At 42.3% G+C, this 14,407-nt stretch overlaps 1 protein-coding gene across 1 annotated transcript; it reads right to left on the reverse strand.

The window, feature by feature from the left end:
* Nucleotides 1-552: 552 nt before the first annotated feature.
* Nucleotides 553-12,399, reverse strand: LOC121176909 (equilibrative nucleoside transporter 2). The gene is made up of 13 exons (XM_041031043.1): nt 12,172-12,399; nt 8,762-8,809; nt 8,461-8,542; nt 7,430-7,575; nt 7,052-7,191; nt 6,799-6,933; nt 6,432-6,529; nt 5,884-5,953; nt 5,176-5,366; nt 4,984-5,086; nt 4,763-4,848; nt 3,854-4,053; nt 553-3,158 (listed from the first exon to the last, which is right to left on the reverse strand). The coding sequence occupies exons 2-13, from the start codon at nt 8,791-8,793 to the stop codon at nt 3,047-3,049; spliced, it is 1,395 nt and encodes a 464-aa protein (XP_040886977.1). The 5' UTR covers nt 8,794-8,809; nt 12,172-12,399; the 3' UTR covers nt 553-3,046.
* Nucleotides 12,400-14,407: the final 2,008 nt, after the last annotated feature.

Here is a 14,407-nt window from a genome sequence, read left to right on the forward strand (position 1 = left end):
CCAATTGGTGACATTTCATACATGTTAGTGTCAAACTCTGCCAAGAGAAAACTGGATTGGTACTTATTTTGCAGTGCACTAAATGTTATCCTATAGCTTATTACAGTGCTCCTAAATTTCATTTACACAACCTAAAATCATTATTAACATTAACAAGATAAGGAATCATTTGTATGATGGTATGTATGGGGTTAAAAAAAAGAGGTTTCGACTTGGTCCTGATCCAGCTAACTCTGACTAAGCTGCACTATTTCTGGTTTGGCCTTGAGGACTTGTTGCTTTGACAACAGCTCTAGATGAACTTTATGTCTGGGTCAGATCATCAAAAAAAAAAAAAAAAAAAAAATCAAACTATCCAGGCAAACATAATCTGAGTTATTTAACATTATCCTGCTGATTCTCATCCAGCCAAACCTGTTCTCTGAATGCAGTGATGGGATGGATTTGTGAGTCTTAGGTAAAGTTATCTTCAATAACCAAGAGCTCTTATTTTGAAATAAACACTTAAAATAAACAAACCTTTACAAACAAATGATCATCTAAAACTACAAACACACAGCCGGTTGAAACCGTCCGTTTATTAACAGCCAGATCTATACAGTTACATTATGAAAATGAAAATGATTTCCCTTATGAAACATGGTGTGGTAGTTCAGGATTCTGCGTGTCCATCTTCTACCAGAATCAGCTTGTATGGAGAGCAGGTGAATTGCATATGATGGGATCACAATGAGTATTAATGTTGTGGTTGCACATCAGTAAAAACACAACACGATGACACGTTTCTTTGAAATCACTAACAAAAAACCCCCACAAAAGTTCTGTGTTACCTGCAGCTCTGATGCTGGAGCATCAGAGCTGCACACATCTGCTGCGCCACATCTGCAACTTAGCACAAGCTAATTTGCACAGAGGCAGACGGCAACTTACTGTCAATCCAACGTGATGCAAACACAACATTTAACCAACGACTTTTAAACTGTGTTTTATTATTGAGGCTGATTATGACAGAGCTGAAACTGTTAGAATACCTGTACACTGCCTGAAAGCTCCCCAAGTCCAATCACTCTATTTACATTCTTTTTACAAAAGGTTAAAAAACAGAAAGGAAATTTGAAGGGGTTGTTGTTGTTTTTTTTTGTTTGTTTTTTTTTTTTTTTTGTTTTGTTTTGTTTTTTGACCCCCATCTGTTTTGTAATCTTGAAGAACAACATGAAATCATACATTAGGGTCCAAATGTAAAAATTACTGCAACTTGAACTGAGTTCAGAAGTCTCAGTTGCTGATGCAGCACAGACAACTTTCAGCTTCCTGCTGTCAGATGTTGCTCGCATCGCTTGGCATATGTTCACAGTTATTGCTATCTTTGTCGAAATTAAAAATCAAAAATCAAAATCAAAATTAAAAAAAAAAAAAAAAAAATCCAATTAAACTTTACTCCGTCCACCAGGACTCAGCCACTGGATCATTTTGAAGCAGCAGCTGTCACAAAATAATTTTCTTCATTTCTCATGTACAAAACACCTCACACAGCACACGTACCAGCTGTGAAACTCCTTGTTTACAGTGAGTATAAAAACAAACAATATGCAGAAAAGTGAAGGCTTATTGAGCACGAAAGAAAACAAAAAAAAAGTCAGTTTTCATAAATATTTTTCATACTACAGTGAGAAAAGGTCCCAACACTAATGAAGTTATTAGAACATGGCACATTGCACAATGTTTGTAAAAATCCAAAACCGTCTCACACTGTTAGAGAGCCAATATAAATATTTTCTTCCACAATTACTCTGATATTTACAGGTGATTGGATTGTTTTTAATGGCTTACTGTAACAACAACGTCACTACTCCGGTACCTTAAAACAAGAAAGCAGCAGCTGTCACGTGTTCTCAGGCGAAGCTGAAGGTTTGAAACAAATGGAAAGTAAACCCACTCTGGACCTCCAGGCTGGGGTCATGTCAACAGAAGAATTCAGTCATACTCAGCCTATAACCTGTAAACCTGAACCCTAAAAATACAAACAAATATCAGCAGGTGCAATAAACCTGACAATGTCTCAGCATTTTTTTTATGTACCTCTGAAGGACATACGTTGTTTGGCCAGTAGATGGCAGCAGAACCTAGATGCTAGAGAAAGTTTGTAGAGGACAAACTGGCTGATGAAGAAAAAAAAAAACTAACTGGCAAACTGCCCCATGACCATGAATGGATTTTGGATTGGAAGTCTGTGTCTTTGTAGTCGTCTGATGTTTCAGCAAGAAAGTCACCTCAAACAGAGGCTTTGGCCCCCCGATACCTTGGCCCCCCTCCCAAGCTTGTGCCCATTTTGGGCCCCATCAGTTATCCATCCATGGCCATGAGGTATGTCATTAACCTTCCACTGGTAATTTACATCACTTTAAAACAAACAGCTATTCGTTCTACCGCTATACTGAAGCTATCAAAAGCCAAACAACTGGAGTGGAAACAAAGCTCAGTTGTGGCAAAATGTCCAACATGTCCAGCAAGTCCTCTTGATTGCAGCAAATGGAAAGGAGACTTTTTAAGGTTTCCCTTTATCGATATATGATCAGCTGTGGATAATGCCCTAAAAAAAACTGAAATACATTGTATAACAAAACCAGCAGGTATGGAAAAAAAAAACAAGACAGAAGAGGAGAGGCAGACTGATGATAAAACATTATCATATTTTCACCTCCAGGTATGTGTGAGTGTCTTCTGCTGTGAGTCTGTGTCCATTTTTTTTTTTTTTTTTTTTTTTAAGCTCCTGCTCTGGTATAAACACAGATCTTGTCGGGGACCAAAGTTGGGTCCTCATGAGGCAAAGGGTTAGTGGTGAGCTGTGAACTGGAGTTAGGTTAAGGCAGTGGTACTGGAGGCTGGGGTGGGGGGGGTGAATGATACGAATTGTGAGGTGGGGGCGGCGGCATTAACCACTACCTTCTGGGTTAAACTTTGGCCGTCCGCAATAAATGGAATGCGATGTGATGTCCTAATAAGGATAGCTGCACAAACATGAGTGTGAGTGAAACAGAGAGAGACACTACACCAGAGTTCTCAGAGGGAAGGACAGGGCCGCTCCCAGGGACAGACCCAGGGCCAAAAAGAAGGTCATCAGAGCTCCTGCGGTCTCGGCATCCTTAGGCTCCACTAACCTGATGAGAGAGGAGGTGTGGAACACAAGGTCAGCCCTGTAACACTTTAGTTAGGGGCCACACGGCTCGTGGCCACTTCACAGATAGATAAATAAAGAAATATTAACACGTTCTTTCCATTATGTTGATCGTTTTCCAAAGCGTACGACAAATCTCAGCCCACTTCTCTACACTACACAGATCAACATGCTGACATGTGACTTGCGTAAGACTGCTGAGTCATAACTCAACAAACATTCAGCCACCTTTTGTTTTTTTTGTTTTTTTTTTTAATCACAGTTATGCTGTGTTGTCATGGTGACCCAGGGGTGATTTCCAACACACCTTCCACAGACATTCAACAGTAGGCGTTTCATTGTCAAGCAGTCACAGGAAAGTATGATGTGTTTGTGTAACTGCAGGCAGCGCTTTTAACTTCATCAATGCTCCGTATTTTTGACTCATGTCTTTATTATATTTTAAAAAAAAAGTTCCACATACTATGAAGAACTACAACACGGCTGTGTTTGTTTACAATTCAAAGAGCACATTGAGCTGAACTGGTATGAACACCAGCAGGTGCTGCTGGTGCTCATGGGTAAGATGTTGAACTGCCATATTAGATGCTGCTTCTAACCAAAACATCTGTGTACTGTGCACTAGATTGTTTTTTTAAATTACATTTATTTGTGAGTAATCAACTTGTTTGTACTCACTGTGGTGCGTAGGACATGGAAAGGCAGACAAAGTAGCCACTGGACAGAGAAAAGACAACCATGATAGCAGTGAAAACGGCATCGTTGGGGAAGTAGACGGGAAGGAAGCTGCGAGGCTGGACGTTACAGAGCATGAGCAGAGGGATGAACACCACCCTGCACACGACCAGCACCGGGAACAGACGAGACTCTTTCCGAGGCTGCGGAGGAGACAGGGAAGACGGGTTTAAGCTTGAGCTGTCTGTCGATCAGACCGTCGGCACTAGAACAAACATTCCTGCATGTACAACTGGTTATCATGTTGTAATTTAGAACCCTGTAGGAGGATAGAAATCAGGTCACAATCGCAAAGGAATGCCTGATAGTGTGGATGTGGGCCAAAGGAAGGATTCTGATGGAAAGATGGAGGAGCTGAGAGAACACAGTGGTGTGGGAGAGACGGGAACATCAGGCAAAACAAAACAAACAAACAAAAAAATAAATGGCTAAAATGTACCAGCTTCTACCAGAGTAACAGCAACAAGAGAACAAGAGAGAGAGAGTCAAATCCCATCAGGCCTCTGGGCGGTGTTTAATACATTGTTGCTGTGGAGAATGAATGGGGTAATTTCCAGTCAAGGACACAGCAGCACTGTCATGTTCCCTCCATCACTTACTGTATCTCTCTAATGAGTGCTCTTACTTGGATGGGAACTGTAAACACACTGGAGCTGGTTACAATAGGACTGGGCAGTATGTTAGCAGTAGATGCTGTTTGACAACAGCAGTACCGTGGTTGGATAATTTAATGTATAATAATGCATCATTTTATAAGATGATCCCCCCCAAAATTTTTAATGTGGAAAGGAACTGTAGCAGTCAGGAAGACATTTCTCTCCTCTCCTAAAAACAGTATCACCAGATGCTCACCCAGCGTATGAAGGTGGTGATGGTCCGGCCGAGCCAGTCGTTGATGTTGAACATCAAGAAGCAGCAGACCGAGATAAAGAAGCGCTCTGATGAAAGAATGAAAACGTGAGAGACGATCAGGAGACGGAGTACAGAGAGACTGCAAGAGATATCCTGTGTGTACAGGTATCCAGAAAGTGTATGTTGCGTGCAGTTGGGGATCTGCACAGGCACAGTCATACCCCATTTTCCTGGGAATGATGTTCTGACATCTGCGGTGACGGCGGGGAAGACGGACAGGGTGACTGTGAACACAAACGTCACACAGAACGCCATCACCCAGATCTAAAAACGAAAGGAAAGAGGAAAAGTTTATCCACAGGACAGACTGTCAGTAACTGTGAGATTCCAATATATCAAACAAGCACATTTACCTTTTTGAACACCTCTTTGACCGAGGCTTTGGCTTGTTTCCTCTCCACCTGCTCCTGTGGCAGGAAGGCCTGCCTGGTCCCGTCTAAGCTGGACTCCACCTCGATGTCATCTGGACTGCTGTCTTTGGTTGTGCTGCTGGGCACTGATCCATTAGCATGGCCGTTCAATTTGCCGTTCTCTGTGGTGCACTCTGCAAATGAAAATTTATTTATTTATTTATTTATTTATTGCATAAAAAACTTTAATGTTAACCGCTTAGCTTGAAGGAAATATTTCAAATATAGCATCTGTTTCAGTGAATTATGTGAGTAGTTGCACCTCTTTGGACTTTTTAGCATTCATGGACAACACTGAGAGTCTGTGTGGGCCAGTGCGAGTCTAACAGGCTCTGTCTTTGTCTTTGGGCACTGCTGGGACTCTAATTGGATAAACAGAGGGTCAACTGACTTAATGACTTAATGTCCCACTGAATTGATCTGATTCAAGCACACTGTCAATGACAGAGCTGTGAACTCGGTGGAAAAGTAAACAGATGTTCGCTCGGTTTCACACAAACGCTTTGTGATCTCAAGTCTAGTCGTTATAAAGAGCTTGCACTCCAAAATGAGGTCACGCGGTGAGATGAGGAGACGGCGTCCCCGCCGGAGACAGAAGGACAATTCATTCAGAGGGTGTGTAGAGGAGTTTGCTGAAGCCAAAAATCTCACCTTGCAGCAGCTCGTCTGTGGTGCCTGCCTCATACTTGCTGCTTTTCTTCAGATAATACTGGGCAAAGTCCTGCATGGAAACACCAGACAACACACATTAAACCTTATAGCTGAAAAACAAGAACTCGAATGAACAGATTAAAACATGGATTAAGCTGTAAGGCTAATACATATTTATTCATGTTTTAGACAGTGTGAGTTCAGAGGGGCTTAAAAAAAAAGAAAGCGTGTGCAACATTTTCTTTCTCTGCCTGCTTACAGTCAGCCAGGGAAGGTTCAAACATGCAGGCTCCCATTTCACTTCTGAAGATCGGATCATCACTAAAGTGAACGCAGATAAGGTTTATACAGGAATTTAGCTTTGATTTTAATTTTGGTGTGTGTTGACAAGTTCTTTCAGTATCCTAAGCCCGCGCTATCGAAAGCAAACACCATCTTTAAACACCCATTTGTGTATTTACTGCTCATATTTTTGATGTCTGCACAGTGTGGGTGAGGGAGACTGTAGTTCGGCTGAGGTTGGATGGATTGTGGGTAAGCTCACTAACCAGGCGAGGCAGGAGCAGGTAGCTACAGAGCGTGACCACTGTCCCCACACACGGTGTGATGAAGTAACCCAATGCTGCTGTCTCAGAGTCAGCATCACCTGAGCGACACACACAAACACACACACAAAAAAAAACCAAGTTAGCTAGAAGTTCTGGGAGAGAGAGAAGCACGAAAAGAAAAAAAGAAAACACTGCTCAAAAGGATCCAACATGAGCTGAGTCGTTTGAAATGGAACAGAGTGTGTTGTGTTGTGGGCGGCGTCATGCTGATTTGACTAGCTCTACATCCATTCTGAACGTCCTCTGTTACTAGGCAACTGGGGATTAGGCACCCAGTGGTGTTTTCGTGTTTATGTGGGTGGCTCACTGGCTATGGCAAGCAGCATGGCGATGGCAGCGAAGGTCCCGGCGAGGCCCTGGCCGCTCATGAAGATGGTGCTGTACTTCTGGGGCAGCAGACCCACCAGGCCAAACAGACTGCCCTGCAGCACGGCACCGAACGCTGGGGGAGGACGAGCGTCGCTTCATTTAACACTTTTCCACTCAAATTTACACACACACACACATACATACATAACACGCTACTCTCAGTCTGACAACACAGAGTCACGCTGACTTACAGTTGATGAACCAGACCGTCGCCAAGGTAACAGAGAAGAAGAGGTTTCCCTCCATCGGCACTTTGACCAGCGCTGCTGTGAGGATGAACAGCAGCAGTATAAAAACGAGGCTACCTCCGATACGTATCATCTCTGATATCCTGAAACGAGAACAGTCAACGTCCAAGTTAGTGATTTAACCGAACCGCACTGAGTTCTACATCAAACTGGAGGAACAAGACACCTCAAGTCTAGATGCATTACATTTACAGAACATCCTTCTGTGCCTAGAAAAACAAAAGTCTTATGTTGTTATTTACAGCTGAGGCACGCTGCCCAGGACCAAAAACAACAACAACATCCCCTGACACTGAGTTTACTTCCAACCCTGTGACTGACCTCTGGTACAGGAAGGAGTTGAGCAGGGTGAACAGCAGCAGGGGCAGCTGGGACAGCAGGGTCATCCAGTTGTTGAAGTAGTTCTGTTCGAGGACCACCTCTGTGCCGTTGCCCGATTCTACCGTGCTTAGACGACTTTGGAAATACTGCAAACCCACAGGAAACAGATGTTAGACAGACATCAGATTATCACTGTCACATTAACCCTTCCATTTCACATACGGACTCATAAACACAGACGGTATACAACTGACAGAATCCTATCGTCATTCAAACCAGCAGGATATTACAAGACATAAGCGGCAGATGATGAACTCCTTGCAGGGAGTCAGTGCACTCAAGAGCAATAATATAATAATAATAATAATAATCTTGAAATCTATGACTTATTATGCTCCATTAGAGGACAAGGAACTGTCAATAGTTACTGTGGCCTAAGCCACACTTTCATAATATCCAGCTGGTTGATAGGAGAGAGAGGATCCAGATAAGTGTAGTGACAGTGATAGATGACACTACAGTAACAATGCTCCTCTTATTTGGTTTGTTGCTTGAGGCCTACATTTGCCGTGCTGCCGGTCACACTCTCACAGCTCCATCTTTTATCGGTGAAGCAGCTGAAAATATCCCTGACTGTCAAGTGTTGAAGCTTTCGGCAGGAATCGAGAGTGCCGGTGCAGCACCACACAGACGCAGGTAACAGCTCTGTGAAAAGAGGCTTCACTCCAGCACATGAACACGTGTGCATGTGCAGTCATCCACATGGTTTACCCCAAAGTCATATGATGGGCTGTGTGGATTTACGGGTCCCCGCAGGCCACGACAACACCCTATACCCAGACTGCATAACATGCAAGACGTTAGCCGATCGTTATCGGCTACATAAAACCATTTTGACTAATCCAGTCCATCATGTTCTCTTACACTGCATGCTGTACTTTTTCTGGAAATATATAAACAGCTTCTTATCCATAAAACCAATGTCTTCCATCCCCCATGTGATTCTTTAAGAAGTTTAAGTAGAGAATTACCAATGAAGCAGTCATGAAGAAGTTCCATGGTAGCAGTGTTCCCAGGCCCAGAATGAAGAAACTGATTCCCACCAAGCAGCCCCTGTAGACAGAAGGAGAGGGTTTTATATGAAGAAGGGTTTACAGCGACCAATTAGACAGCACCTTGCCACAGTATCATTCTAAAGAAATGAAAATCCTTTAAACTGTTATACTGGCAACACTGTCAGCAAAAAAAAAACACAGAAACTATACAGAAACTGTGGTCGAGAGCAAATATTGGGAAGTGAGAGTTTCCTGTTTTAAACTGGTTTTGACTTACCGGTCTAGAGGAGCATCTGTTCGTCCCTTCATCCTGATGTAGGAGATTCTGGTGAAACAGGAGAAAAGAAACGTCAGCCACATCTCTAAAGATTCCTGAGGGTGCAGTTTGTTTTCTAGGCACTCCTCTGCCAAGGTTGCACTACTTAGAGATGCAGGAATTCACTGACGCTCTGACAAGAGGCTGCGAGGGGCTGTCCAAGCAGAACGGCCTCCAGAGACGCTCAAGACTACAGCGGAGCAATATGGATCAATATGGATACGGATCAAGATAATTAAATGGTTTAACTCTGACCTTTGATACTAACGTATCTAACAACTTGCAGTTTTAACGTGTAAAAGCCACTTGGAACAGCGGGAGTCTATACATCCAATCAAATGACCTGACTAAGTGCAGTTTCAATGATTTTCCATTGAGGTCCTGGCAGTGGAACCAGCACCCTGAGGCCAGGAGCTAATTCTGTCACATAAATGAAGAATCGGAGAGTCTACTCCCTGTGTACACACAAACGCTGCAGTGCATTCGCTGGACAGAAAACCAAGCACAGTCACCAACTGAATGGAAAAGGTATTAACCCACTCGCAGCATTAACAGTGGTAGTGCAGTGTGGCTGCTCTGCTTGTTCTGACTTGTGGGAGGATCAGGCTAAACACATAAGAGAGATAGACTCACATTTAGCCTACATCAGGAGTCTGTTCTACTTCCTAAAATCCAGCTCATATTGGTTCACAAATCTTCCACAAATACAGTCGAACTGGGGCAAAAAGATAAACTAGTCTCTGTTGCGCAGCAGTGGAAAAGGATGTGACCTAAGCCAGTTTTTTCCACTGACTCTGCTGTTTGAGGCACGACTTTTTAATTTTCCCCTTTGTCTGTCAGCCCTTGGTGACAGGGATATTTCCTTAAAGCTGCTAATTGTTACTTGCTTCATCATTCAAACAAAAACAGGTCTCTGCGTCATTCTCACAGGGCACTAACACGGCACATTGTACTGTAAAGCAGGTCAACATCCTGGACACAGAGGTGAATGTACACTATGATACCAGCTAAGCTAAATTAAAAGCCTGTTTTTGCCCTGGTGAGATGGTTGGTTGCACATCCTCTGTATGCACCTCAATAAGGTAGGACACTCCTTGATTGGACATAGTTTTCAAAGCCTGCTGGCCAGTAAATCAGATCAAAGGTCACTGCGGTCTAGCTAGAATGCATGTTTTAGGCAACAGTGCAGAACTAATCACGACATGCTAGCAAATCATGGACAAGACCAAAAAAAAACGTGCTTGTGTTTTATTTTATCGAGCATATTATGAAAGGATAAAAACAGGATGAGAGTGAACGAGGTGATGATGATCACACAGTCACACAAGAGCTTGGAAACAATTCAATTACAACTGACTGCCTGCTGCTTCAAAGCTGCCCGAATACAGCTTTGATCCTCTGAATCAAACACGTGTAAAACAGCATGAGGTGAAACAAAGGAATATAATATCACACTGCTCTGTATACACTGTGCTGTTGACAGGAACAGTTTGCGTATATCCTAACTGATCTCTAATAGAAACCAGTCAAACAACCGGTGGGGGGGGGGGGCTTTGCTTTTCAGTGTAACAAGGACACGCTTAAGTAGACACAGCAAACATGCCCAGCGGTCATTTAAGGTCAGGGCTCCAAACAGACATAATAGTCTCAAAAGTTATTCACAGGTCTCAACAGGAAAGTCAGCTGGTATAATCTCACTGAAAGCCTTATATAAGCTACTTAAAAAATGTTTATGACACGAACAACACCATTCAACCACATTTCAGTCTTTTATGTTTTTAGGTGAGCAGTTTTTCAAATTAAGTAATCAGTGCAGTCCTGATAATTTTATGTCCAAAAGACTAGATCTGTTATTACCAGCTATAAACACATGTTCTGTCACTGAATTATTCTATGACTCGAATCCTGCTCATACGTTTGCATGTTAACCTGAGATTTAAAGGTGGGTACAGAGAAACTTTCCCCTTTCAGCTGATGAATGAGGGAAACTGGTGAAGCTCATATATCAGGGGACAATAAGCAAAACACAGCTTTTGAATAGAGGAGGATTTAGCATTCAAGCTCTTTTCTTCATCTTCTTTATGTTCTAGGCCTTTCCACCCCACCCCCGTCTTTCAGCTACAAAATGTACAGGGCAGACAGGATAAGGATCGTTTCATACAAAAGAAACCTCCCGCTTCACTAGGATACACATGTAAAATGTGAGAAACATGTTTATTTCCTGAACGAATCCTTGAGGAGGGATTTTATTAACATAACTGCCTTTGTATGTGAGCACAATTCACTCTTCAGATGTCAGTCCCTTCAAATCCAGACACTCTTTAGAGATATTTATACACAGAGACATTATTGCCAAGACAATCACTTGGGCTAAAATTACCTATGTTATCATAAGTAGGTGCGAGACAGCCACTAATGTGCAGAGACTGGCTGTTTAGCTTGAGGGTTAGTGGGAAGGAATTTAGGCAAAGTGAATGATAAACAGTCGCAAAAAACACACAGCTCTAAAAATGATCTGCTCTGGTCCCAGAAGCACACACCAAAAACACTGTTTCTATTTGTCTCTTTTTGTTTAGGGAATAATCCTCCGTTATCTCCTGACAGGCTTCCTGCTGGGAACTCCCACAGACAATTTACCAAACACTTCCTCCCATGTTGGGATGCAGAGGAAAAACACGGAAATCAAAGAAAACAACCACAGAGTCTAATTTATCTCATATGTCCACACACACACAGACTTTTATCACAGAGGCCAAAAGGCAGCTGATTGAGAGTGCACAGGGGAGTTCAAGCAAAACTCATCAAATTTTTTCAGATAAGAGTATGGGTGTTGCAGCAGAGTTAAATAAAGTTATTAAGCTGCCTCACTCAGTTTTATAGAACTCTATAACTCAGTGGACACTAGACTTACAGTTGTGACTGTGGCTGGCTTTATCAAACACAAAAGCCACCCCGTCTGTTTGATCTGGACATGCAGAAGCTAACGATACACCTGCTCCTTACTGTGGAGAGGCGGACAAGATAAAGAAAATAAACCGAACATTAACAAATAATATTAAATCATACTCCTGCAGACTAGTTTACTCTGGCAGTACGTTTAAAAAAGCACAAGTAGTTTAACTACCTGTCTAAAACAGTGGGGTTATACTCTGTAACACCCCCGCCTTGCCGTCTAAGTCAGAAGGCGTTACAGAAGTCAGTGGAGGAAACCTGAGCCCCATTCCTTCCTCATCACCCGGCCGACGGCGAAGCAAACACCAGACGGAAATAGCATTTCATTTCTGGGCACAGTGTGTCATGTAGGGCGCCACATAGCCGTCTGTTAACACTGGTGCTAGCTAACGTGATGCGGTACCGTGAGAGAGACTCACCTTGGAAACAACGTTGGATCTCGTCACTGTATTTTCATAATGTCCCCAGCGTCACACCGAGCGTTTGTGTGATCAAAAATTACTCCAAAATGAGTAAGTGCGAGACAAATTAACAGCTCCGCGTATCCGTCGCGCATACACGTGGCGGGAACGCACAAATGGCTACGGCAATTCAACCGCAGCTGCCGAGCTGTGGCGCTCATGTTTTTACGTAGCATCTGTCGTCATGGCTGCAGTTACAGAGCACTTCCGGTGTCGCCTCAAATCGGATACAGGTCTCTGGGTGAAGCCCCGCCCACCAGGTCCCGCATTCACCTCCCATCCACCTGCTCCAGTCCTGTTCTGGGACTATGCTGACTTTGGACACAGAAGCTCTCTTCAGGAGCTCAAGAGAAGCAGGGCCCACCTGAAGGCCTTTTTTTCAGTTTACTCTAATACTGCACATTTATTCCCAAATACATTTTCAGTGAATTTAGATCAAACCAGTTGGCACATTATAAGTGACCTACTTGGGAGTTGCCTGCTCTTACTGGTAATCTTGACCTCAATCCAAAAAAAAAAAAAAAACACTTCAACAACAGGTGCATAAGACCATGCCAAATAACATTTACTTCACATTACAGTCAGTTATTCATTCAGGCTAAAAGTCATAAAATATGTCTTTCTTATGGACAAATTAGCAAAAACGAGAGATAACTTCTAGGAAATAAGGCACAGCACCTCCAGGAAAGTGTGTCACAGTGTGGCCTTTTACATTTCCTCTGACTGGTTTACCAACTCGTGTGCCTCTGCTGAAGGATTGCCACCCCTAGAGTGTTTAGTATATTTTTATCTATTTTTACTTTTACTTTACTCTCGATCATACTAGTGCATTTACATAAAAAAGGAAGGAAGAAAGAGCTTTTTACAGAGCACAAGTAGCTGCATGAAGCAATCTCAAACACGATGTCCACATCCTGATGTGACAGCGGATGTTGCCGTGAAAGTGGTTAGTCAAAAAACACAAGTGAAAACTGAGCTCTAAGTTTCGTACAATGTGCACTGTCCACATTTGAGGGCGTGTATCTATGGATCTGATGTATTTAGGAGCATCGTTTCTAAAGCTGGGTGATTACCCCAGTGGCATCACATCACTGTGTTTCTGTCAGCCTGCTTCCAGATTATGAAAATCAAGTGATAAGACTGTGAGCAATTTGGTTGAGTATCAGCACTGGAGAACTACATTATGTACGACCTTCAATTCAGCTACAATAGTGAGTATGTGCATGAACACCTGCTGCCATGACTGTGGTGTGACACAGTGTGGCGCTGTTGCTCTGATTATGGTATCGTTAGCTATGGTGATAGTTGTGGCTGTTCTGATCATCAAGGCTGGGAAACATGAATTTAGTATTTAGTGGAGGTCAAATCACACATATAAATATAGATATAAATAAAAACATCTATATCTATATCTATATCTATATATATAGATAGATATAGATAGATAGATAGATAGATAGATAGATAGAGAGATAGATATAGATATATACAGCTTAGTTTTTTTTCAGTTAGGATGAGGTTATTTCCTGAGCTCTACTGTAGTACTGAGTTTATACTCACATCCACGAGGGGTGTTTTTAGCACTCCAGCCACAGCCAGAGTAATTAGCACAGAAACATGCTCTGTGGTCATAGCATGTGTTTGAAGGTGCTGCCACACTCTAGACATAGCAGTATAGCACAATGCTGAAATATCACAGTGGAATATATATATAGTCATATGTCTGTCTCCTACTTTAACTGACCAAGTTTCAGTCCAAAGTAATCCTGACCTCTCAATACTCTATACTTTATGACAGAAGTGTGACAAAAACCATACCTACAGTACAAACCACAACTTGCAGAGACATGATGTTTGATTGGCAGATAGGTTTGTGACAGTTAATTTAAAAAAATGCCTCTGTAAATGTGTATATGAGAATAGCAAAATAAGTATAGCCTGGATACTTTAGTGTTACAGTGAAAGGGGATGTCTCTATAATACTTCAGTTTCAAGTTGACAGACTGAAGATGGCACTGTTGTTACTGCTGTTGATGTAACTCGCCTGCTAAAAATCCTGCTTTAACTGATCATAGCATAGTCCTAAATAAAACCACTAAATATCCACATTAAAACAATTTTTAAAAAGTAGCCTGTATAAATCCCAATCCAAATTAGGACAAATTTATTAAAATTAGTCAATTGATTCAACATG

This window comes from Toxotes jaculatrix, chromosome 23 (genome assembly GCF_017976425.1).
Source record: "Toxotes jaculatrix isolate fToxJac2 chromosome 23, fToxJac2.pri, whole genome shotgun sequence".
Lineage (NCBI taxonomy): Eukaryota > Metazoa > Chordata > Actinopteri > Toxotidae > Toxotes > Toxotes jaculatrix.

Coding starts and splice junctions, on each gene's coding strand:
- LOC121176909 (XM_041031043.1), bottom strand. CDS start 8,793: ATGAAGGGACGAACAGATGCTCCTCTAGACCG. Junction 6,934..7,051: donor GACGGTCTGGTTCATCAACT/GTAAGTCAGCGT, acceptor GTCCTCCCCCAG/CGTTCGGTGCCGTGCTGCAG. Junction 3,159..3,853: donor TCCATGTCCTACGCACCACA/GTGAGTACAAAC, acceptor CTCTCTCATCAG/GTTAGTGGAGCCTAAGGATG.